General features: G+C 45.1%; 1 protein-coding gene across 1 annotated transcript in view; it reads right to left on the reverse strand.

The window, feature by feature from the left end:
• Nucleotides 1-829: 829 nt before the first annotated feature.
• Nucleotides 830-24,514, reverse strand: part of LOC144766925 (serine protease inhibitor Kazal-type 1-like) — a 58,851-nt gene continuing 35,166 nt past the window's right edge. The window contains exons 3-4 of the mRNA XM_078650620.1: nt 17,859-17,968; nt 830-991 (exon numbers count right to left, since the gene is read on the reverse strand). Coding sequence (XP_078506746.1) covers nt 946-991; nt 17,859-17,968 — 156 coding nt within the window. The 3' untranslated portion in view covers nt 830-945. The remainder of the gene's footprint in view (nt 992-17,858; nt 17,969-24,514) is intronic.

The following is a 24,514-nucleotide window of genomic DNA, read 5'->3' on the forward strand; positions in this document are numbered from 1 at the left end:
GAATAGTTTCTGTGCATGAAGGTATTCCTTCAGAAACTTTCCTTGCTGCGTCATGTCACATCAAAGTTTAGTAAATTTGGGCCATAGGGTGCGAAAAATAAACATGTTGCCATAGATACCTCCTTGAACACTGTTCTTTTTAGAAAAATAGATCAGATAAGAAAAACGAAAAGACTGTTTTGTCTGCTTTTTTAACCTCTTCGATGCTCATGACGGCTCCCAGCCGTCATGAGTCACGGTGGGCGTGTGCTGATGACCGCCAGGAGCCGTCATGACCACGCCCGCAATTGGAATGTTCAGCACTGCGGCGGAATTCGCGCCGCAGTGATAAGGGTAAAGTGCAGCTGTAATTATGCTCTGTGGCCTGCCTTTCACCTTGGCTGCAGGCTCAGGCTGCAGGCATATTGATAACAAAAACAAAAGGTGATTCCAACCCATTGTTTTTCACACACTGTGCCACTTTAGACAGAAGTGTTTTTTTATGCAAATCAGTACTGGCCATGCTCCTCATCTGAAACTGCCAGGCAAATGGTAGAGAGATAGGAAACTGACAGACATTATCACTGTGTCACTTTGCTAATCAGTAAGTTTTCTTTAGAGTAGCAAAACTAACCACATTGTTCCTCAGCGTGCAACAGTCTGCGTAGTGTATACAAATCTGACCAGGTATGAATATGTTTTATTTGCAAATGCCACCTGCGGTAACAAAAGCAATTCACTTGGCTCTCTTTCTTTTTTACAATTATTTGATATCCATCATGCAGATAGTTAACACGTTTTGTTTTCAAAATTAATTTTAAGACCAAAACAGACTAAAAATAAACTTAGATGAAGGATGTGAATGCTTTTATTAATTGAAAGTGATGTTGTAAGATGCTAAAGGGAGAAGGGGAGAAACTTGGCTGAGACTTCAAAGCTTTTCCTGGAAGATACTGACATCAATATTCAGCAGGGCCCATCCTTCTTGATTCGAATGTGAGCATTCTTCTTCCTTTGTTGAGGACAAAAACAGTTAAATATTTAGTCAATTTTCAAAAGTAGAGAGTCACAGTGCTTATTTGTTTTTAAAGTAATATTATTCAAAACAGGTGGTGTTCAAATTGAAATGTCGGATTTTCTTTATGCTGGCCTACTAATCAATCCAAATAGTAAGGCAAGATTCAAGCTTGCGATACTGCATTAGCACAGATACCTTCTACTCTGCTCTAACAGAGATCTTACCAACTCTACTGGAGAAGTTTACTAAGACTTTGCACTAAGTTTGTGTTACAAAAACTGTTGTTTTTGGATTTACTTTCCAACTCAAATACTGATTTGCATTGGAGAATAACGCAAAATAGTGCTATGTGCTACTCTGTGCTACTTAGAGTCAAGGAGGGCAATCCATTGTGATGCAAATCCCTATCAAATTAAATTGGGAGTCAGGGATTTGCTCCAAATATTTATGCTACGTTGAAGCAGGTGAAAAATTTGAGAAAAGTTTGGGATTTTCTCCAAACATTTCCAACTTTGCACATGTGCTGAACTGTACAACACACATCAAAGTGGAAAAAGGAATAAAATTTGTCAAAGCATAGTAATTTGTTTTGGAGGGGAGCCCTTCCTGTACAAAAAGTATGCTTGACATCACACACACACCTTTGCACTATGGTCCAATGGCGTGCAAATTGACACAAGCCAGTCTCAAGTGCATCAGTGCAGGGGAAGAAAGAAATGGTGCCACAACTTAGTAAATATGGTGCTGTTCTGCTCTGTCTCGTTCACGCAACACAGCACAGCAACTTTGGGTGCTGAACTAAGTTGCGAGGAAATTTTGTAAATCAAAGGCATTTATTTGACACTTGACAGCAAATGTGGAACATTAGTTTTGACAATTTGAAGTCTTTGTGGTTCTGCACTGCTGAGATTTTGCAGCAACGTTCTGTGGAAAGAAGGCAGCTTTAACCTCATAGCTGCTGCCGTCAGCCGCTGAACGTTCGGAGCACTACCTGGCTGGTGTTGCGAATGTTCAACGGCCGACGTGGCCCCGCCCACTCTTTGGAATGCCCAGCACTGCGCCGAAATAACGGCCGCAGCTAAGGCGTTAAGAAAGTGGTCAGGTGTTGTATGTTCACAATGCTCTTAATGCTAACCTGAATCAAGGCAGTGATGATCTGAAAAAATTGAGTAGACCAGCCTTACAGTGAGACAGTGCACTGTCGCTGGGCAAGTATCACCTTATTCATTAAGGTGCACAGATATTTCCTGTGAGATGGAAGTGCCTACATCATACTCGATTTCATGTACTGAAAGCCAATGATCAGTTAGATACTGTGAAAGGCTGCAAGTGACTTCACCTCTCTTCTGAATCCTATCTCTAGCTTCACAATATGATTACTCATGGTTTAGTATCTATTGCATTGCATAGTAATACCATACCCTGTGAATTACAAAAACAAGAGGTGGGACTGTAGACCATTTATAGTACAGTTCAGAATAGTAAGTAAGTACTTACCTTAAAATCTATAGGATTTAATTTCATTTTTATACAATATATTACAAGTGATAAAGTGACTACCCATCACCGCTAGTAAGTGGAAGAGAATAAGGACGTCTACACAACTGACATCTATGGGTTTTCCTACGCTTAAAGAACTAATGTGATCATTCACCTGTTGTCATTGTCAAGTTGTTGTCCTCAAATGAGGTTTGAAGTTGAATGGATTCGTGGAGTTTCTAGTGGTAAGAGATTGCAGTCTGAAGGTTACTGGCAAAATGTTACTGAGTTTATTTGAGATATTTTTTAAAACAACTATCTGAAGAATGAAGCACTAGAACTTGAGGTGAGAAAGAAATTGAGGAGCAATCCTAGCCAACTGGGACAATGGGGCACAAACGTGCAGAAAAGGCCTGGTGAAGATCTTATGATGTGGTTGTGACCATATCTATCTTAGGAGGAAGTAAACATTTTAGCCATTTCCGGTCTGTCATTTGTGGGTTATTATAATGAATTATCTCCCCCTGATGGGGTCAAAAATGTAAAGCAAAGTGCCTGGGGCAAGTACATAAAGATGGTGAGCAAGAAGTGTTTTATTTTATCAGAAGGACTCTTTCATGCTGTAAATAGTTTGCTCTTAAATTTAATTGAGGACAGCGCAAGCAATACTAACACTATACATGTTTAACTGCAAAAGAGAATATCCAGTTTTGCTTAGGATGGCAGTCGATATATGGCAGGCAATGACAGACACGAACTCCTGCCCTCAGATTCCTTCATACAAGAAATTGTAAAATGGTGGAAACTCCTAAGTAGAGCTAGGTTTGTTAAATGAGATATTGAAAAGGTTAGAACACAGTAATGATTTTTTAACCCTCCAAATCTTCTAAATTAATTTATTGCTGTAGTCATAATCACAAACAAAAAACATTTCATTTTCCACAAATCCACCATTCCAGTCATATTTAGGTGAAACCTCACGTTCACCAGTAATTAAACACCCTAACATTCTTTTGGCCTCGTTTGTCTATGCAACTGTCACCAGATCTTATGTGAAATAAGAGATTACAGAAAACCGTTGAAAGAGAAGCTTTTACTTCACCCACTTGTTGCATCTCCCTGAGTACATGATTTGATTGGGCCAAGGTTCTGTGTTTCCACTGTAAAGGGTGCTTATATTGCCTTTTTTTTTGCTTGTGTAAAGCTTATTCTCTTTACAGGATGACTGAGTTGGGTATGGTGGCAAACCAGTAATCATGACTAAAGGTCTGTTGTGTTTATTATGAAATGCTACGATGAAGGCAGTGGGCCTGATGAATTTATTGTGAAAAAGATATCACCAATCAATCCATTGAAGGGTGAATTGTTATGATTTTGTATGAAAGCCTGCAGAGAAGGATTTTGTCTATATCGAATCTCACAAACTACTGTAGTAGGCAAGGGTTTTGATGTTGGTTACCCCTGTAACAAATCATGGATATAGAAGATTTACTCTGTGAGCATCATTATTAGGTCCTCTTATGAGAGATAGTATTTTCCCTAGCCAAATATAATTTTGTATACCTTTGTAATTTAAAAACTGTTTGATTGATGGTTGCCTTTTTAGAAACCGTGCGCTTCAAATTGTGAGTCTGGGTTGGTTATGCTGATAAGCTGTAAGCGTTATTGGTGCACTAGAAAATATGTATGACAGCATTGTGCAAAAATATGTTAACCCCTTGCATGCTGATGATGGCCCCCATCCGTCATGCACTACGGCGCTTGGAGGCGCTAGGGGGCGCACGGCGACATGGCTGCCTGAGAAGCAGCTCCGCCGGGCGATCAACAAGTATGGTGGATATCGCCGATCTCACCCAAGCCACCGACCCCTCGATCGCCTAAGCGGGTGTGTGAAATGCTGGAGCACATAACGCAATGAGTAACGGCCCCCGGCGGACGGAGATTACCCTAAAATTTGCGGATGAACGTGGCGAGAGGTCCGGACGCCTGACAAGATGGCCGCCGCGTTGGGACGTGGGCACGGCAGCCGGGCAGACAACAGTCACCATTCTACTGTCCAGATGCGCAGAAACGTGGAGGAGGTAGGGTTCTGAGGACTGGCCTCCCCACTGCCCCTGCATCAAAAATTGTCGCGCTGCGGTGCGCCAGAGGCCCGCGTTCAGGCGCTGGAGGCACTGCCTGACAAGATGGCGGCCGCGACTCGAAAAACGCGGGCATAATCGAATAATCTCCAACTCCGGTGGCTGTGCCGAGACACTGGCGGTAGCCTGATACAGCGGAGGAGAGACCAGCGAGCTGCTGCGCGCCCAGCGTGGAGAACAGTGCGGAGCGCGAGCGAAGAGGGAGGCATACACACGCTCCTGCAGGGTAGGTGGTGTTAGATACCTGCGGCGAGCGTTATGAGCAACGGACAGTCTGCGCTTGTCGGTGCTGCCTGAAGATCTGCGTGGGCTCGCCCATACATCAGAGACCTGTGGCCGCCGCTGCTCTGCCTCATCAGCCCATGAGAGCCGGTGCCTTCATGTTGTAGCGCCAGGGTTGGTGACTGATGTGAATAGCGGGAACTTTCTGGCGACCACGTGCGGGACGGCCCCTCTCGGTCGGACGCTCGCGGGCCCCGGAATTGCAGGCCCGCGTAAGCTGTACGGAGAGACGACAACCTGGCTGCGTTAGGCCTGCAGAAGCGACACACCTGCGGTGATGGCTGCCTGACTAACACTGAGTGTGGAGGGAGTGTACTGGCCATATTGAGACGACACGCCACCTGTGGGATCAGAGAGACCTGAGATATTCTCTGCGCAGCGAGCTGCCACACTGGATCACTTTCTCTGCACGATTGAGGGGCCACGAGTGTACTAAGTGGAGGGGACTTGTTGGGCGGCGGTGTAGTCAGTATACAGCCGGCCTTCGGTCACATTGCCTCACGACAAGGAGAGTGTCACCCTCGCCCGGTGCATTTAGCGCTGTGACGATCTTTTAGGCGGCGGTCGCCCCAAGGGTGGGGTTCACCACGGCGTCAGCGACCAGACATACAAGGGCATCGAGATCCACGTGCAGGAAGGCGATCTCCCCACCCGCAAGCATGGGCAAGCCAGACAAACACCAACAGAAGCTGCCCTTTGAGACGAAAAAAACGCAGAAATCCACTGACGGGGTGCTGGAGGAAGAGGCAGGTCAGGCGCCCAATAACAACATTGAAAGGATCCTGCTAGCGATACAGTCGAACCTACAGGATATTAATGGCAAGTTGGACAACTTAACTTGCAGAATGGACACCATGGCAGCGCGACAGGAAAAGCATGGAGAGAGACTGGATGAGGCCGAAACACGAATATCCGCGGTTGAAGATGAGGCGCGGGCCTCCACCTCAAAATGCGCAGATATGGGACGGCTCCTGGAGGTGATCAGGGCGAAGGAGGAGGACTTAGAAGCGCGCTCGAGGCGCAACAACGTACGGATCACGGGCCTGCCGGAATCCACCAACACAGGCCGCATGGAAACCTACGTGGAAACACTGTGCAAGGACCTGTTCGGAGCTGAGGCCCTGTCGCCCCTCTTCATCGTGGAGCGTGCACATAGGTCACTGGCCCCGAAGCCACCGCCAGGTGCCACGCCGAGACCGATTGTTGCGCGAATCCTCAACTACCGCGACAGGGACACGATCCTTCGGCTAGCAAGAGAGAAAGGGAAGATCCAGCATCAAGGAAACTCCTTGGAATTTTATCCGGACCACACAGTTGCGGTCCAGCAGGCCCGGAAAGAATATACTGCAGTGAAGACTAAATTGCGTGAGTTGAACATTGTGTACTCTATGATGTATCCAGCACGCCTCAGGGTGGTATGGAAGGAGAAAGCGACAGTACTACCGTCACCGAAAGCAGCACAAGAATTTGTCAAAAGGGTTCAACGAGAGATGAGAGACAATTCGCAAAATGAACAACAGTGAGACTCGGACTAACAATGGGGGTTGTTTCATGGTCTACCACTGGTGAGTGTACTGTTCAGTTCCCGATCATGCGTTTTGGCATGGACTTTAATCTCCGTACTTGGCTAGCCTGCTTGACACTGTTTTCCAATTTGGCCGGTTGTGAGATTGACTCAACATGCATGGTATGTCTGGGTGCAGAGGTCCCGCTGGGCCTTAGAGGCTTCTGATCAATGATGCGGCTCACTACTAACTTTGTACTGGGAATGCATAAAGGCACATGCACGCAACATAAGGCAATATTGGTATACACAACTGAGAGACACTAATACCCTGTGGCGTTTGCTCTCTGCAGGATAGTGCACATGTGGCGAGGGACTGCCCCCTTGTCTGCTGTGCTCTGCTAAATATGCTTGGACTATGGGACGCCTCCATTACTGACTGTAAGCGATTCCCAATGCACTCTGTGTGGCGAGCAGTACAGGGGGGAGGAGAGGGATTCTGTGCCTTGATGATTAACTGATGTAATTGCATTGGAGACGCACTGTGCCAGACATGTTGCTAAACCAGTGGCTCTGTTGTTGGTTGTTCGGGGGGTGGGGGGAGGGGCGGCGAGTATTCACCTGAACTGCGTTTCATACAGCTTCTTCAGAATCGCCCACACCTGTACACCAGGTGGAGAGTTGCGCCCCTGGCGGACCTCTACAAGGGTATTACCCACTAAGAGTTTGGTTCTGGGCACTGTATTTATGGTTGTGGGAGTTATGGATTGGTGCACTGAATGGGACTGGCTTCGGCAGGTTGGGGTTGCTGGAGTGGGTGGGTTAAGGGAGGGTGGGTTGTATGATTGTACTGTCAGACCGACAGAATGTGTAATGGCTTTTTGTGCTGGTTCCAAGTTAGTCCCAGCTGCTGCTGGGTCGACTGGAGTGACTAAATGGGAGATACTAACAATCCCTATACAATTGATTTGTGATGGGCGCTCATGCCTTGTGTCATTGGCTTTTGATGGGGACCAGGGAGGCGGGTAGACACAGTTTAAACGTTCTAACCTGGAACATTAGAGGGTTCTCACAGCCACGTAAAGTACGGCAGGTATTTGCAAGCCTGACAAGGTGGAATGTGGATATAGCGTTCCTACAGGAGTCTCACCTGGCCCCGAACTCGCATACACAGCTGGGGGCAAGGTGGGCGGAGGAGGTTTTCAGGGCCTCGTACTCTTCTTACTCTAGAGGGGTGATCATTTTGGTGAAACGAGGGGTGGGCTTCGTGAATCACACAGTAACACAGGACCCTTCAGGCAGATTTCTAATGGTATCAGGTACATTGAGAGGGCAGAAGGTGACATTGCTGAATGTGTACGGTCCTAACACAGACGCCCCGGATTTCTTCAGGGAGGTATGGGGGCACCTGCAGAAACACAATAGCACACATATATTGTGTGGTGGTGATTGGAACGTGACACTACGGGACATTTTGGACCGTTCAGCTAACTCGGTGGAACAGCACAAACACTCACGCACAATGGTGGGACACATGATGAAAGATCTGGATCTAGAGGATCTTTGGAGGTTGAGGAACACCGACGCGACTGGGGCCACACATATTAATGCTTCCCATAACAGCTGGTCCAGGCTGGATTACTGGCTGGGCTCCTCTGACCTGGCACTATGGGTGCGTCACCTACAGGTGCTCCCTCGCACGCTGTCTGACCACAATCCTGTCCTCCTGCAGCTGGACATTCCACGATACGCACCTCCCCCCTTCCAGTGGCGTTTTAATGCACGTGCACTAACTGATGCAATTTACGCAGACACGATTAATAAGGCGATTAAAGATTACTTTGACCTTAATGCCCCATCGACTGATGACCCTGGCATCCTCTGGGAGGCATTCAAGGCCACGATTAGAGGGGTCTGTATTAGCACCACAGTAGGGGTTCTGAAGGATATTAGAGCTCAGATACGCAGGTGTGAACAGCAAATGAGAGACCTGGAATCCCTATTTGAGTCCACTCAGGATATCATACACCTGGCCAAACTCCGCGAAATACACACGGAACACGAGGACTTTCTAGACTCTGAAATGAAATATTTGAACCGCACACATGTGGCTAGAGCCTTTGGGGAAGGAGGTAGACCGGGGGCTGTCTTAGCTCGGAAGATCTGTACGGGTCGCGGCCCGACGACGATCCTTAGGGTAAAGAACGGGGAGGGTGACACACAAACCCATGCTACTGACATACTGAAATGCTTTGTTAATTCATTTGGATCCCTATACAAGTCCCAGCCCACTGCTCCGGCAGATGACACCTATGAATACCTGCACGATGTAGCGATAGGGTGGCTGTCGGATGCGCATAGGGAGTACTTAGCAAGGCCTATCACGGCGGATGAGATTACAGAGATAATAGGCTCACTTCCGAATGGAAAGGCACCTGGCCCGGATGGGTTCACCCCTGAATTTTACAAACAATATGCAGACATCCTAGCGCCGCACTTAGTGGATATGTATGGCACCTCCTTTGAGAAAGGCATGCTCCCCCCCACGTTACGCGAAGCCATGATTATCGCTCTCCTAAAACCATCTAAGGATCCGGAGGAATGTGACTCGTACCGACCACTATCTTTAATAAACGTAGACTCGAAAATTCTCGCGAAGCTTATAGCCAAGCGGCTGTCACCACTGATGACCAGTCTGGTACTGCCGGACCAGTCCGGCTTTGTGCCCTCAAGATCGACAGCACATAACACCCGGACTCTATTTGCACTATCACACTACTTGCAACCTTCAGTCAAAGCTGTAGCGGTCATGTTAGACGCGGCGAAGGCGTTTGACTCCATTGAATGGCGGTATATGATCACTGTCCTCAATAGAATGGGGTTCCCTAAACGTTTTGTGCAATGGGTCACCCTGCTTTACACGCAACCAAATGCCAGGGTCAGAATCAATGGGTATATTTCGGATCAATTTGCGATTGAGCGAGGGACGCGGCAAGGCTGCCCACTCTCGCCGCTATTATTTGCATTAGCACTAGAACCTCTGGCGTGTCTGATACGACAGAACTACAAGGAATCGGCACTGCACTTCATAGCCAGGCCGCTTCACATATCGTTATATGCAGACGACATGTTGCTATACATCCGGGACCCGGAGACTCACTTGAACGCCATACTCAGGGAATACATCAGGTTCGGGGGTCATTCGGGTCTGGCCATAAATTGGTCCAAATCATTCATAATACCCCTCACGGACACCACTTCTACATTTGTGGTGGACTTTCCGCTGGGGTGGCAACAGGACCCTATCAGATACCTAGGGGTCATGTACCACAGGGATCCGGATGAGGTGCTTAGGGCAAACTACGGGGTGGTGCTGTCGAAACTGGAGGACAGTGTAAAACGTTGGATACATCTGCCCCTCTCACTGGCAGACAGGATAGCGATTGTCAAAATGAACATACTGCCCAAGCTGCTATACCTGTTTAATAACATACCAATCACTCCGCCACAGGCTGTCTTCCGTCACATAAACTCCCTGGTGCGGACCTTGATTTGGGCGGGTAAACAGGCCCGTGTGGATTTGCGGACTCTGACACTTCCACTTGCACGGGGCGGCTTCGGGGTACCTGATTTCCTCCTGTACTACCTGTGCGCGCAGGCACAATATGCGGCATATTGGTATCACACAGTTCCATACCTCACTCACACCGCTATAGAGGAGAGCGACGCACACCCTATTCCGCTCACAGCAATAATCTCACACACCCGCCCCCCGCTGCATGCTAGAGATATCAACACGGTGGATGCTACGGTCAAAGCCTGGCATCGATTAGGGCACCTAGCACACAAGACCCCACTATATGCTCCAGCCATGATGCTACACCATCATCAGGAGCTCTCGGTAACTGGGGAAAGCGTCGGAATGTCTCTACTGGCCAAAGCCGGTATTGATAGGATGGGGGACGTGTTCCAAGATGGCGAGTTCGTAGGCTTAGACAAACTGGGATATGTTCATAACCAAACATCCATGTTTCGCTTCACGTATTTCAGACTCACTAGAGCCCTGAGGGAGCACTACCCTACATTCCCTTCAGAGCCGGAATGCCTTGCACCATTGCAACTGTTAATCACAACTAATGATCTGTCACACCTGGTGTCTAGGCTGTATTCAGCCGCACAATCGGAACTAGACGGACAAGTGTTGAAGGCGAAGGGGAGGTGGGACGCACTACTGGACACACCATTGACTGATGAAGAATGGGCTAGTGCATGCGCCCTGACACAGATACTTACACCAAATGGTAATTTGAGGTTAATTCACTTTAAATTCCTCCATCAAGTGTATTACACACCAGAGAAATTGTTTAAATTTGGGTTTCAGGAGGAGGATAGATGTAAAAGGTGTAACCAGGAAAGTGCGGGCTTTGCACATTTGGCGTGGGGCTGCGCCAAGGTGGAAGGATACTGGGGGGAGGTAACTGCCACTTTATCTGTTATGCTGGAGGAGGAGGTACACTGTACACCCAAAGTCTGCTTACTGGGGATAGTACCACAGTTCAGAGCCTTGAAGAGGAGGTTCTGTGCGATAGCACTCTTATTGGCTAAGAGACAAGTGGCACAATGCTGGCATAGTCGCAAAGTGCCGAAGTTAAAAACATGGTTGCATGACATGTCCACCTGTCGTGACAAGTTACAAACTTATGAGGAACTGTTACCAGTTAAGTCGCGACCAAAGAATATGTGGGTTTATTTGGAGGATTATCTGACCTCCCTGCATGATGATGAGGAACTTCCACCCATGGACTGAACGGGTTGCATGACTGCATGAGTGCTGATGGGACGGGTGTGGGATGACGGCGGGAAGAGGGGGAACCTACGTATGTCAACACAACTGCTAGGTAGTACATTAAGGTTACACTGTACGGTCTGAATTGGGGTATGTTGTTCTATTGTTCTTGTTATTAAAAGAGAAAAAGTGAGACTCAGTTCTAACGCCAGCTATTGACCATACGTACGATACCCTGCAATACTCTGCGACATATGTAACATTCACTCGTAATGTTGGTTAATGGAATGAACGTAGCGAGCCGGCCTCAGGGTTGTAGGCTCATGCTGTGTCAAATGCTTGATTTTCAATAAAGGTCTTGCGCAAAAAAAAAAAAAAAAAAAATGCACTACGGCGCTTGTGTGCTGATGATGGCTGGGGGCCGTCATGAACCTGCCCACTCGCTATTTTGCCGCACAGGCGCAGCATCGCGGCAGCATGCAAGGGGTTAAAGTCAATGGGTAATTAAGGATAGTTTGTTATTACTCTGTGTTCAAGGCTGTAGGAAGGTATTTTGTTACATCTAACCTCACAGATTACCATTGCAGGCAATAGTTTTGGTGTGGACCACCCACTCTGACAACCCCTGAGTGCACAGCTATGCACGTAGTGCTGCTCTTTGTTGTTTCATGGGTTGGATGATGAAGTTGCTCGACCTGTAGGTGTTACTTCAATAGACAATGCCAGAATGAGTGCTCATGTGGAGAGGTCAGCACGGCCGGCAATGCCTGACTGCATGGGCGACTCTGTGTCATTAATCCTTGCAGGAAACTGGCCCACTGTTCTCAGTTATCTTGTGAGGAGCTGACGGCTGCTGATGGTGAAAGTAAGCAACTACAACCCATGTAGATGACCACGGAGATGTGCTGGTGAATTCCGGTATAGTGCTTTACATCATACCATGGAGGGCAATGTGAGACCGAAACAGAAATGAAGGGCCTCTGATACTGTAGCTGAAGCCTCGGAAAGAAGAAAGTGGAATGAGAGCAAATGTACACACTGTAGCACAATACAGGCCCAGTGACATTGACAAAGATGAGAGGTGGAGGTCAAACTGGCAACATCAGTCTTGCAGGGAACTGGACACCTATACGGATGGTAAAAATGACCCTTCTCTTCATGATGGTAAGCAGAAATCGCTAGTTTGTAATGCCCGCTTACTAAAAGAAGTATGTGCCCACTGAGCCAAATAAGTCTGTCCCCTGCGCGGACAAATTGCCAAATTAGTATTGCAGTGATAGAAACAAGGACTGGCCCTAAATCATAAGCATACTTAGCCAGCCAGGACAGACACAGGGTATAAACTTGAATGCTGATTAAATGAAGAATGTAAGACTAGAGATGCCTGAAACAGACAATTGAGACTTTGAAGGCAATAGATCATTCCCCTTGAGACGGCTGACACCCTTCAAGCAGATACCAAAGTTTGATACCATGCAAACATCGAATTTCATTCTGGCAGCCCAAATGGATGGATATCAAGAAGATCAGCTCAGTAAAATTTTGCAAGAGATTCACAAGGAGAAATATGTTGTCTTGGGAGAGTTCAGTGGCAACAATTAAAGACTGCCTTGAGCAGGTGAACAAAAAAATGAACCGAACAGTATTCAGTTAAGGCCATATGGAACAAAAGACTTCAGGTCTGAAAGATATTCAGAGAGAGAGATATGGAAATAACAAATGGTCAATTAAAAAAAAGAGATGAATGAATTTAAAGCATAACAGAAAGACTTAGAAAACAGATCTTGATGAAATGGAGACCATTCCATAAATGGATCTGCTAGATCAGCTGACAGAAAAGTTAATTTTATCTGCTTTTGAGGGGGATGTAACAAAAATGTGTTCCCACACATTGCAGAAGAGCAGGACAGTGAATCCTAGAGCTCCTTGCACAATTACAGCAAACCCATTGAAGGTTAAATAATTATTGAGGGTGATTTTAATTTAACCTGGGACCTCCAGCAATATTCCTCTAGCCTGAATCGCAGATGAGATTTAAAAAACAAAGTATTCAATAGATATTTATGAGACTTGAATCTATATGATTCCTGCAGGAACAAACTGACTGACAGAAAACAGAGGTTACATGTATGTCTCTTATATAAAAATTAGCTGCACAGCTAGATTTCCTCTCCTCTCAGAGTCCCTGCAGAGTAATGACCAACTATTGTTCCCCAATGGTTTTTCAGATCATACTGCTGTCGAATACAAAATCAGGATACCACTGAAACCTAAAAAATTAAAAGGTGGATCTTCAAAAAGCTTATGATGGAAGATGAGACATGGTAAAAGATACGAAGATATTTATAAAAGAGATAGAAACTTGGGATTGGCAGATTTGTCAGTAGTTTAGGATGTGTTTAAAGCATCATTGTTCGGTCAAATAACTACCTATGAATTTACAGATAAAAAGAGAGAGAAAGGAGGTCATTGATAATCTCAAGATTATTATCATTATATGTTCTCCTGCTGTGGCAGCTTTGCGGGGCTTGCGGAGCTGCTCAGTTCTCAAAGCAGGGGGAGGAGTGGTTTGTTGATTGGCGCTCAGACCAAACACAACACTGCGTTGTGATTGACTATGATGGGCCTATGTGCTTTCTGCTTCTTGTTCCGGCCAGGAGAGACGCGGCAATCAGGTATGTTTTTTTTCTTATTTTTTACACCCCCACCGCCGATCCGTGACGGCCGCCAATGACAGTTTGCTTTGAGGTACGGCATATGACATGGGCCGACGCAGAGAGACAGGAAGACTGCAGACCAGCAAGTGTGCCTATAGACGTATGAGGTCCTCGCTAATCTCTATGGTACCTCCTGAGAAAGAACCAGTAAACTTCTCCAATCCAGTCTAATCATCATCACAGGAAAATGATGTTTCATCAAATGATGTAAATTATTACCTTTTTATGATTTGTGAACTGTAAGGATGAACAAATTGTAGTAGGTTTTTATGTTTGATTATTGTAAGTGCTAGAAGTGGGGGACAGATGCATTAACTTAGTCACATCAGTGCTGATGCTGTTCAATTAGTATTGCAGCAGCAAAGCTGAGAAGAGCTGAAACTGGCACTTCAAGTTATGGAAGTCATGTAAAAAAAGATGGGGTGAGGATGTGGCCTAGCTGCCGACTGTGGAGCTGGGGATTGAGGCTCGAGTCTCTGCGTCGGTTCAACATCCTGTGATTCTGGGCAAATCATTTAATTTACCTGTGACTACCAAAAATGAATGTGAACTCGCCTCAGGTATTGAGTTAAGGGCTATCTACTTCAAGAAATAATGGAACTCATGATCAATATTATGACCCTTCTTGACAGTCTGGAGTCTACAAATCCATTTAGATTCCAGCTGACGAAGTGCTAGTTCCCTATTACCTCCCGGTGTGTCTGCCGGAACGTGATCAATGCCACAAAATCTAAATGTATTGTTGTCCCTGTGTGTATTGTTGTAGTGTTCTATCATGGGATATCTCGTGTCACCATTCAGTAAGGCTCTGCGATGTTCCTGTATCCTTTTCGTAAGATTACGTGCAGTACTGCCCACATATATGAGTCCACATGGGCATTCTAGTGTATACACCACAAACTGGGTATTACAATTTATGAAATGTCTGATCTTATGTGTCCTGGTGGTGTTATGACGGAATTCCTTGCATTTATTTTGTCCAAAAACACACGTTACAATTGGTACATGTGAAGAACCCCTTGGGTGCATCAGATAGCCAGGTGGTGTGCGCTTTGTTGTAATGTAACTGGGACACAGTGTTCTCCTTAATGTTTGTACTCGTCTGTAGACAAGGGATGGCTTCTCACTACTGAAGAGACGTAATTTTGGGACATCCCATAGCAAATGCCAGTGACTCCTGAAGGCCTGGAAGACTTTGTTGCTGTGTGCCGTGAAGTTTGTAAAAAATGAAACCTTTTCTCTAACTCTACCTCTCCTGTGTGCACCCCCCTAGGTGGTTGTTTGGTACTTGGAGAGTGTCTGATCAGGGCAGTTGCAATATACGTTGTTCTGCTTTGTTCAAGGTGTGAAGATCATAGCCCATCTGCATGAAACGTTGTTTAATGTCTGTGATGTTATCTTTGAATTCTGTGTCTCTGATGCATATTCTACGAGTTCTAACAATCTCACCATAAGGGATATTATCAACCACTGACCTGGCATGTGTACTTGTGGCATGCAATGTACTATTGCAATAGGTGTTTTTACTAAACAGAGTGCTATGTACACATCCTTCCTTTACAAAAAAATGAATATCCAGAAAGTCCATATATTCATTATGATGGGACATGGTAAGTGTGACATTATAAGGATTCTTATTTATGAAAGTCAGGTAGGTCTGCAATTCTGTGTCTGAGCCTGTCCATGGACATAAGATATCGTCTATGTACCTCCCCCAGAACACAATGTGTTTGGTCCAGGGGGAGGCTTGGTGGCTCCAGGCATGCTCCCTCTCATACCACCCCATAAAAAAGGCCGGCATAAGAGGGAGCAAACCTCGAACCCATTGCAGTCCCCTGCAGCTGGTGAAACCACCTCTCGTCATGTTTGAAGAAGTTATTACTAAGGATTAAATCAATCATTTCAATAATCATAATGTTAAAGGCATAGTGGTCAGCTCCCTTTTTATCAAGATAGTACTGGGTTGCCAACATTCCATATTCTTTCCTAATGCAGGTATAGAGTCCTACAACATCAAAGGTCACAAATTTAGGCTTAACTGACCAAGGATACCCGTCAAGTTTTATCAGGATATCCTTGCCATCCTTAAGATAGGCAGGAAGGTTGGTTACATGTTTCTGCAGGGTGAGGTCAACGAATTCGGATAGTTGCTCAGTAGGTGAGCCTATACCTGATATGATCTGTCTCCCAGGGGCAAATTTACCCCCCTTGTGCACTTTAGGTAGTATATATATGCACGGGAAACATATCTATTGGACAAAAAGATATCTATATTCGTCATCTGTCAATAAACACTCATCCCTCCACTCAGTAAGCCTGCCATTGATGTTGGTTTTTAATGCAAGCATGGGGTTGTTTCTAATTTCCGTATAGCAGATTTGGTCATTGAGTTGACGTTGGATCTCCCCCATATAGTGATGGGTATCCATGACCACAACGTTGCCCCCCTTGTCCGCTTCCCTTATCACTATATTGGTATCATTCGTAAGTCTTATGAGGGCATCCCTTTCAGGCTTACTAAGATTGTAATGTTGTGGTGGAGTATACTTAGAGTGTTCGTCCATGCGGTACAAATCCTCCGATATCAGTGCCCCAATTTGTAAATATTGGAGTGGTACCCCGTCTGTGGTGTAAAACTGGATTTGCATCTGAGTCCAATACCATGTTTAATACTTTCTGTAATATCGAGTTCTAAGAGGAGAGTATGCATAACAATTGTGTCATCATTCTCAATCTATAATAGCGTTTGTACCTGTCGTATTTCTTCGACACTCCTTATTTGACCACTATCATTGGATACATTGGAGACATTAGTGCTGACAGGCAAAGTATGTGAAGCAAAAAATTTTTTACATTTTAATACACTTAAGAATTTGTACACATCAACATGTACATCCACCAGGTCCCCAAACTGTGTTGGACAGAATCCTAATCCTTTTTTTAGAACATTACATTCGTTATTGTCCAATTCTCTGCCTGAGAGATTGATAATGTTCAATTCCTGCTGCTTTGCCCTTTGGCTTTCAGTGTCAGTGGTACCCCCGTGGTGAATGCCCTGACTGTCCCAGCATGCGTGATCAGATTTACTTCTTCTTGGTACGTAATGACATGGGGTGTGCATCTCCTTTCCCTCCTTGTCCTCCCCCTCTCCTTGTCTTCTTAGACCCTTTTTTGGTTGTCTTTCTCCAATCCTTAGTCTCTCTAATTACTTTTTGAAGCTGGTAGCTCCTTCCCCTAAAGGGACCCCTGGTGTCGATTTGTTTGAGATTGAACTGTCACTAGAGGCTAGTGACGTATTGCTAGCTGATTTGTTATCGGAGCTTTCTTCCCTAGGTCTTTTTGCCTTGTCCTTGTGTAGGGTATCTGGTGCTCATGTAAAGTGCTCCAATACTGCAAACAGAAAATGGCCCTGTCTCACTGAATGCATGGCAGACTTGCAGGGAACTGCAGGAAGTGCCCCATTAATGAACTAGCAAACCTAGAGAGAATGCTGATACTGTTCAATGCTAGTACAGCAGATCTGGGGAGAAGTGCTGCTACTGTCCCAACTAAAGTACATCAGTCCTGGCAAGAAGTTCCAGTTCAGCCCATTAGTTGTACACTAGCTCTATTGTTCTTCTGAGAAGTTGACACTGTCCATTATTAATGTAGGATGCCTATGAGGAGCTACGGTAATGTAACTTTAACAGCATGCAAATACATCTCAGTGATGACGTAATGGTTTGCTGAAGTATGTTGCACCTGGGCAATCCATGTGTGGAATTTCAGCATGACCGATTTGTGCCACGTCAAACCTCCTCCTTAGAACCTTAGGCACTGCTCACAGTGGTCATTACCCATAGTCCTTTTTCTATTTCATTCACAGCTGTTTCATCTTTGTTCAGACCCAAATAACAGTACTAATATAACATAATATAATTCTTCAACAGACTCTCTCCAAATTGACACTCACCGATTTTCCTGACACAGCTCACATTCGTTGGCATATGTTACTTTATCTGTGCCGCAATAAGGTTCATAAACCTTGGGGCATCCCGAAGTCGGATATCGATCACAGGAAGGCTGAAAAACATATTAAGATTCTGAAAGAATCCAATGCAAGAGCTTGAACAGTAAGAACTATCATAATCAGAATTAGATTTAGAATGACAAAACCGGAAGAAACAAAATAATCTAGGCAGTAAAGAATTGTTATCATAGTAAGACATTGCAGTACGCATTGTGGGTCCTTTAAAAGGGGTTCCAGAGCATCAAGGCAAAAAAAATGTTTGCTGTTTTGACGTTCACTCCCAACATCTAACACACTGTATTGTTTTATCTTTTTTATTATAATCATGAATCAGCTTCTGTCAGTTTCTCATGGTGCTAAAAAGCACCATGAGAAACTGACAGAAGCTCCTAGTGTAGCACTAACCCTGACTCTTTGGCCCAGATTTACTAAGGCTTTGCACTATTGCAAAGTGCTACAAAGCAATGCAAAGCAATCATTGCTATACAGTGAAAAATGTGTTGTGCTCTAAAAAGGGGCCATTTTGTCTGTGCAAAAACTGTTGTTCCCAGCTCTGCATCACTTTGCATTGCTTTGATTCAAGGTGGCATTACTAGGGTGGATCAGCACAAACATCTATAGGTTTTGATACAAAGCCCGATCTAGTAAGATAGCCAGTCTTTACATCCAACACTAAGGCCTACTTGGAGAATGAGTAAACAAGTGGAAATGTGTTCATTTCTCAAAATAAAGACTCATATCTTATTTACTGTAGTGCACAGCACATAGCAATGTGTCCAATCCTTCTGAGTTTGTCTAAGCCTATGAATTTATATAATAAGGATATGTGACAGACCCTATTCGTGGGAGGGTGAAAGAGGGCAAACAGAGGCTATGAGGCATCAAATGTGGTGTGGGGGTCGTTTGTCACTGATGTCTAGGGACCCTTCCTACCAAGGTTCTGCAAACTGGGCTGAGTACACTGTTGCCACACTTGACTGTTAGGGTAGCTAAGGAGAGCAGTCCATGGTGACACTGAGTGGTAGCATGGGATGACAGAGATGCAGAACTCAAACAAATATAAACTAGACGCAGTAATGTAATATCCAGTCTAATGCTTGTTATTTTAGAAAAAGATAAGAATTTTAATCAGAGCAGAACTTAATAGGGTGCACACTGAGGAAGCAACACTTCAGGGATGCACTAGGTGGTTTTCGGAATAAAAAATCATGATTAAAGCTCTAGTGTCGGCTCACTATTTTGCAGTGTGGCAACTCTCTAGCTTTGTGTAACTGGCAAGTCATTCTGTAGCAAATTACTATTAATTTATTTGTGTCAGGAAAGGTAGCATTCAATAAATTGACCCATCAAATTCTGTTAGCCAGAGGTCCATAGTCAAAGTCTCTCAGATGTATGGCATTATCTAATGTAATGCACGCTTGGGATAACCATGCATTGGTGTGCTAGTGAATGGGGTACGGGGCGATCTGTCGCAAAAACAGGGGCTTGTTGGGGCAATCCTGTCTTCTGTCTGTGATGAGCTGGTTGGCACCTCAGCAGCTACACAAACACAACTCTAGCAGTCTTCTTTAGCAATTGCACTGGAAGGATCTTCTTCTGTCAGTGTGGTGTACAGGGATGCTTCTAGGATTTTTAAGCCTTCAGACAGAAAGGGAATAAGCGATGCTCCCTGCATACAACATGACATCACAGGAAATGACATCACAATAAGTGCCATCAATTGACTATAAGTTCTCTGGTTTCTTTGCAGCAACTTTACTTGTGCTGATATCACTTTAATCATAAAAAATATATATTTACCGTAATAAACTATGTACATATATTTTAAAGTTCTATTAAGTCACATTGGTTTGAACAGCTCCCCTGCCTCATGCCGGACTCCAAATGCGAGTTTGGAGTCCGGCGTAAGGCGGGGGAGGTCGCTTATCGGCGCCTTTCTGGAACAAAGTATTTTTCAGAATTCTGACACACATACATTTTGGATAATTTAAGAAGTTGATATGAAGAACGGCATATTAGTCCTCTCAAGAGTTTCCCCTTACGCCACAGGATTAGTGTGGCTTGGAATTATCGCCATACTAGAAATATATTGAAGTGAATTTGTTCCGCCGTGAACAAGTCGCATGTACAAGCATACTGAGGCGACGAAACACGTGTTGGCTTGGGAACCTGTGACTAATTGAAAACAGGAAGACATATTAAAAACGAAAAAAGAAAAGAGAAGAACATATGGAATGATTTTCTTGTGTTCCATAAGGGTGGTGTGATTTGGTTATATGCTGTCTGGGACAAATGAGATGTGCTACAGCATGTAGTATGTCTGTAAGGGGGGCCAGTTTGGATTAAAATTCCAAGATGATTTTCCAGATACCCAGTGCAAGGTAAGGTGTGTGGCACAGAAGATTTTTCAGCAAGAAAGATACCTGTAACAATGCCCTCTGCAGTCTTTAAAAGTTCTGATAATAATTATCAGTATACCCATAGACGGCTTCCGGAGTGTATTTCCTTTTGTAAATTAGCATGATGGAGATTCAATTAACAGTTTTAAGATATATCTTCTTTCACCTGCATAGGATTGTTGTTCCCAGTATTGCAGTACACCTGGAAAGTACACGTCATAATTCAAATGAATGATGTTGTGAGCCTTGCTCAATAACCAAGGTGAGAGACACATCCCCTGGGCTTCACCACCATGAGCCAGAGCTGCAAAACCGAGTGGAGGGGATGCTTTCCCAATACATTGCATTTGGGGTTAGCACTGGTGGGCACAGGGGAAGGAGCCCAACTTCCTTCTGTCCCCCAGTCATGATGTATTGCTGTCTTTAGCAGTGAGACCCCAGAGAGGGTGGTCCCCTTCCTTCTGGCTCAAAACCTTGATCTAGGGGTTTGAGGACCTTGAGATGGGGCCCCACTGCCCTAGTCCTCACAGCCATGACGTAGTGCTGCAAGGCCCATGGGAGGAGAGCTCTCTATCCCTAGACCTCACCAATATGGCTAAGTTCTGTGAATCCAGGGGTGGAACTATGTGTCCTTGGGCCTTGAAGCGATGGCTTAGCTCTGTAAGGTCTGGGTAGGCACATTTTCCATTATCACTTTACAGGACACTTTGTGCATGTGGAACTCAAAGTGCATGCTGAGACACAATTGCATGTGCAGTGACATAAAATAATGTTTGTATGGGAACTTGGGGGACTATGAGTCGCACAATGCATTTTGGGGTTTAATTCCAAATCCCCTTCCGCAAACTTAAACCATTTTCAGAGATATAACTTGTCTATCAAATGTGATTGCTATTCACACTGTATGTGGGTTCTAATCCCTTTACCACTTCATGGAGTAGGCTATGACTGCTCGCTTTGGCAACTTTTGATAGACTAGTTAAAGAACTATATGTATATTGAATTAAGTAGTCTTAAGGTTTGAAACAGCAGCGGTAAACATTAGTTTCTCCCACTCATATTGCATAGTAGCTACTCATTGCCACATGACTTGATCTAGTGGATTTGTTTTAGCAATGTGACTGAGATATCTGACATTTAATTTCAACTTTACCCCTTCACCTAAATGTGCTGGAAATAAGAACTATATTCTATGACTGGACAAGGCCTAAAACAACAGGGATATTTCCCTCATAAGTGCATCCCTTGGCGTGCCGTCAGTATGAGTACCACCCCATTTGTAGTCTAGTAGGCTTGCTGGAAATGTGAATTCAGGAGAAACAATATTAAATCCTGGCCACCCATTTGGACAAATTATGTGCTCTTAGACAATCACTTTTTTGAACTTATTCCTCTGATTTAAGTTTGACAATAGTGTGAGTAATTAGATTCAGAGTGAAAAAGCAGCTGGCAACCCTGCTGTGAAACAAATGGACTGGCTATTAGCTTTGTGCAGGGAGAAGTGACCAGTCACATGGTATTGTCACCAAAATGCAATACAGAGGAACATCTATAGCCATTGCAGCTAAGAGCAGTGTGCTTCAGTCTTGGTGCTACTAATTTAACAAACTGTTTGATTCCAGGCAAATACAACTCTCCCTGTGCCTCTGTCCAGTGATCTTACAATTTGCCAACTCTCTGAAAAGGAAATAATGGAAGAAACAGCCACTACAGGCATACTTCAAGGAAATGGTCCCAGTATCATTTTCTTTCCCACATCAAAGGCTACTTGAATCTCATTAGCTTAATGTTCCCCTGAAACTGTGTGCTGCAGAACCTCTACCATGATGCAGCCTCTTCTTTCCAGCCACCTACAAGCACCTCTTTTACAACTCATAGATGGCTGAAAGAGTGAGAACTGGTTATCATTTGAGAGGGTTAAAAGTGGCAGGCCACCTAAATGCTAGATGATGGATGTCTTGTAGTGCCTTTGTACAGGCGCTGGGAATGGTTCCCTGATTGCATGACAACCCTGTATAATGTGTCTCGTCACAATTAGGCTCAGGAAAGGGATCTCCTCCCCTAGGCCTCACGGCGCTACACCATACCTGTTAGGCACAGGGTAGGGAGCCCTCTCCACTGGGCCCAATTGCAAACCTCGCGCTGAATAGGATGGAGAGGAGGCGCAAGAGGATCGATGTGGGGAGGGATACATGTGGAAAGTTGTGATGCACTGGCGTATGGCCAAAGTTGATGAGCTGAGTGGTAGACACTGTGCAGCTGCCCAAACTGCTCATACCTAGCACTGGCCTTGTCGCGGGGCACTGGTGTAACCACTGAAGTGCAAAGCAGGTAGAGTCAGCACACACCAATTGCATTGTTCTTTGTGTTGTTCTCTGAATTGGGCAGTGTCTACTTTCCAGTTGAGGCTAGCAAGGCAGACACAAACTCTCCTCAGTCAGACTTGAGAGGAACATCGGGCACAGAGAATGGGAAACCCTGAGTACCTCGCAGGTCTTCTTGGCAGTGGCCCATGGTTCCTCTGCTATTTTTGGGATGCTCCTCACACCGGGCTCAAAGCTGGCTTCTCCTACAAGGCCATCAGTTCCTATGGTACAAGGCTCTCCTCTCCCCTGTCAGCAGGCAGGCAGCTCCAAGGGTCACTAGCAGACCCAAAGCATTTTGCAGCAAGGCCTGCAAATATCAAGCAATATCCTATTGCCCTTAGTAGACTGGCAATTGGTGAAGCCAGCTCTGGAAAACTGAGGCTTTTCTCCTCGGGTAGTGAAACAACATGAACTGTAACCAAATGGGTAGGTTTGGACACATTATCATATGGTATTTTCAGACAGGAGATACAGACCAATTGTCGAGATTTTAAACAAGTTTGACCTTTTTTATTTTCATAGTTCATTTGTCCTTTGCAGCACAGACAGGTCCTTTGTGCAAAATGATTGCTCCTCACAGCAGGTAGTGGTGATGCTGGCTTTAAGCATACCCACAATATGAGCACAATAAGTGTGAAGCTCTTCACTTGGCTCTCATCAGCATTCCAGGGCGGTCCACTCAAAGGAAAACGAAGGATCCAGGCTCTCTCAAAAACATCTCTTTGGCTTGCACCTTTCTCTGCTGACTCACCCCCATGCTCCTCCACTATTAAACAAATGATGGTGCTCAGGAAGGACTAATCATCAATCGTTCAATAAAATTAAAATCGCATTTATAAAGGCAGTCCTCTCTCCATCCCTCCACACTTCTGTGCCTAGAGTTGCAGCCTCCTCCTCAGGAATGGGAATATACTTATGTTATTGATCACTAAAAACACTACAGTGATTCAATCATTGACTGTACATTGCTAGAAGACAGACAGAAGTCTTGTGCTCAGACAAGGGAGTGCTTTTGGCACCCTTTCATGAAATGGGAGCCATGCTCTGGGCCTCAGTTTCAATTTCAGACCTAGGCCCTGAGCACAAGTGCAGGATTTTGCTAGTGCTAACAACAACATAAAGTCAAGATATCATGTTCACTTGCATTTGGTTCAGTCAGGGCAGGGGTACATATCCTTCACCATGGAAAGGGACAATCCCGTCCCAAAACACACCTTTTCACATCACACTGTTTCTCTCTTAATCCTATGTTGACCATGGCCATCAAGCCATTGACTTCTAACTCTATTCTGGGACGTTGGTCTTCCGTATCATCCCCAATGGCTACCGGATATGCCCCTTTGGGACCAGAGAGAATCCCCTCAGACTTGAGATACCACTTCTCAGCCATAGTCCTGCTTGAACCCTTAACCCTCAAGTCATGAACTTTCCTCCAATTGATATCTACTTTAATAAACAATCACATGGTATTTGGGTGGATAGCTTTGGGGCATTTAGGCCCCTTTCCTACATGTTCGTTTTGACTTGGTTGAGTGCCTAGGGGCCATCTCGGTTCCCCTCACCAACAGTTAACACACTGCTTAATGTGGATTCACTGATGTTGGGTCTTTCACCTTATAATCTTTTTTAAAACCCATCTATGGGGCATCTAAAGCACGTCACCACATTGAGAGTGAAGGAAACTTCCCTTTAGCCCTTATCCGTATGCTTCTGATTTGGGGCCCAATTATCATCCTGCTTGTGCCTAGACCTGTACCCTAGGGAATGCTATGAGCCTTAACCTCTGGTTTGGAACTTAGTATTTGGATAATTATTCCCCTCTCCCCCTCGTTGG

The sequence above is a fragment of the Lissotriton helveticus genome, chromosome 7, assembly GCF_964261635.1.
Source record: "Lissotriton helveticus chromosome 7, aLisHel1.1, whole genome shotgun sequence".
Taxonomy (NCBI): domain Eukaryota; kingdom Metazoa; phylum Chordata; class Amphibia; order Caudata; family Salamandridae; genus Lissotriton; species Lissotriton helveticus.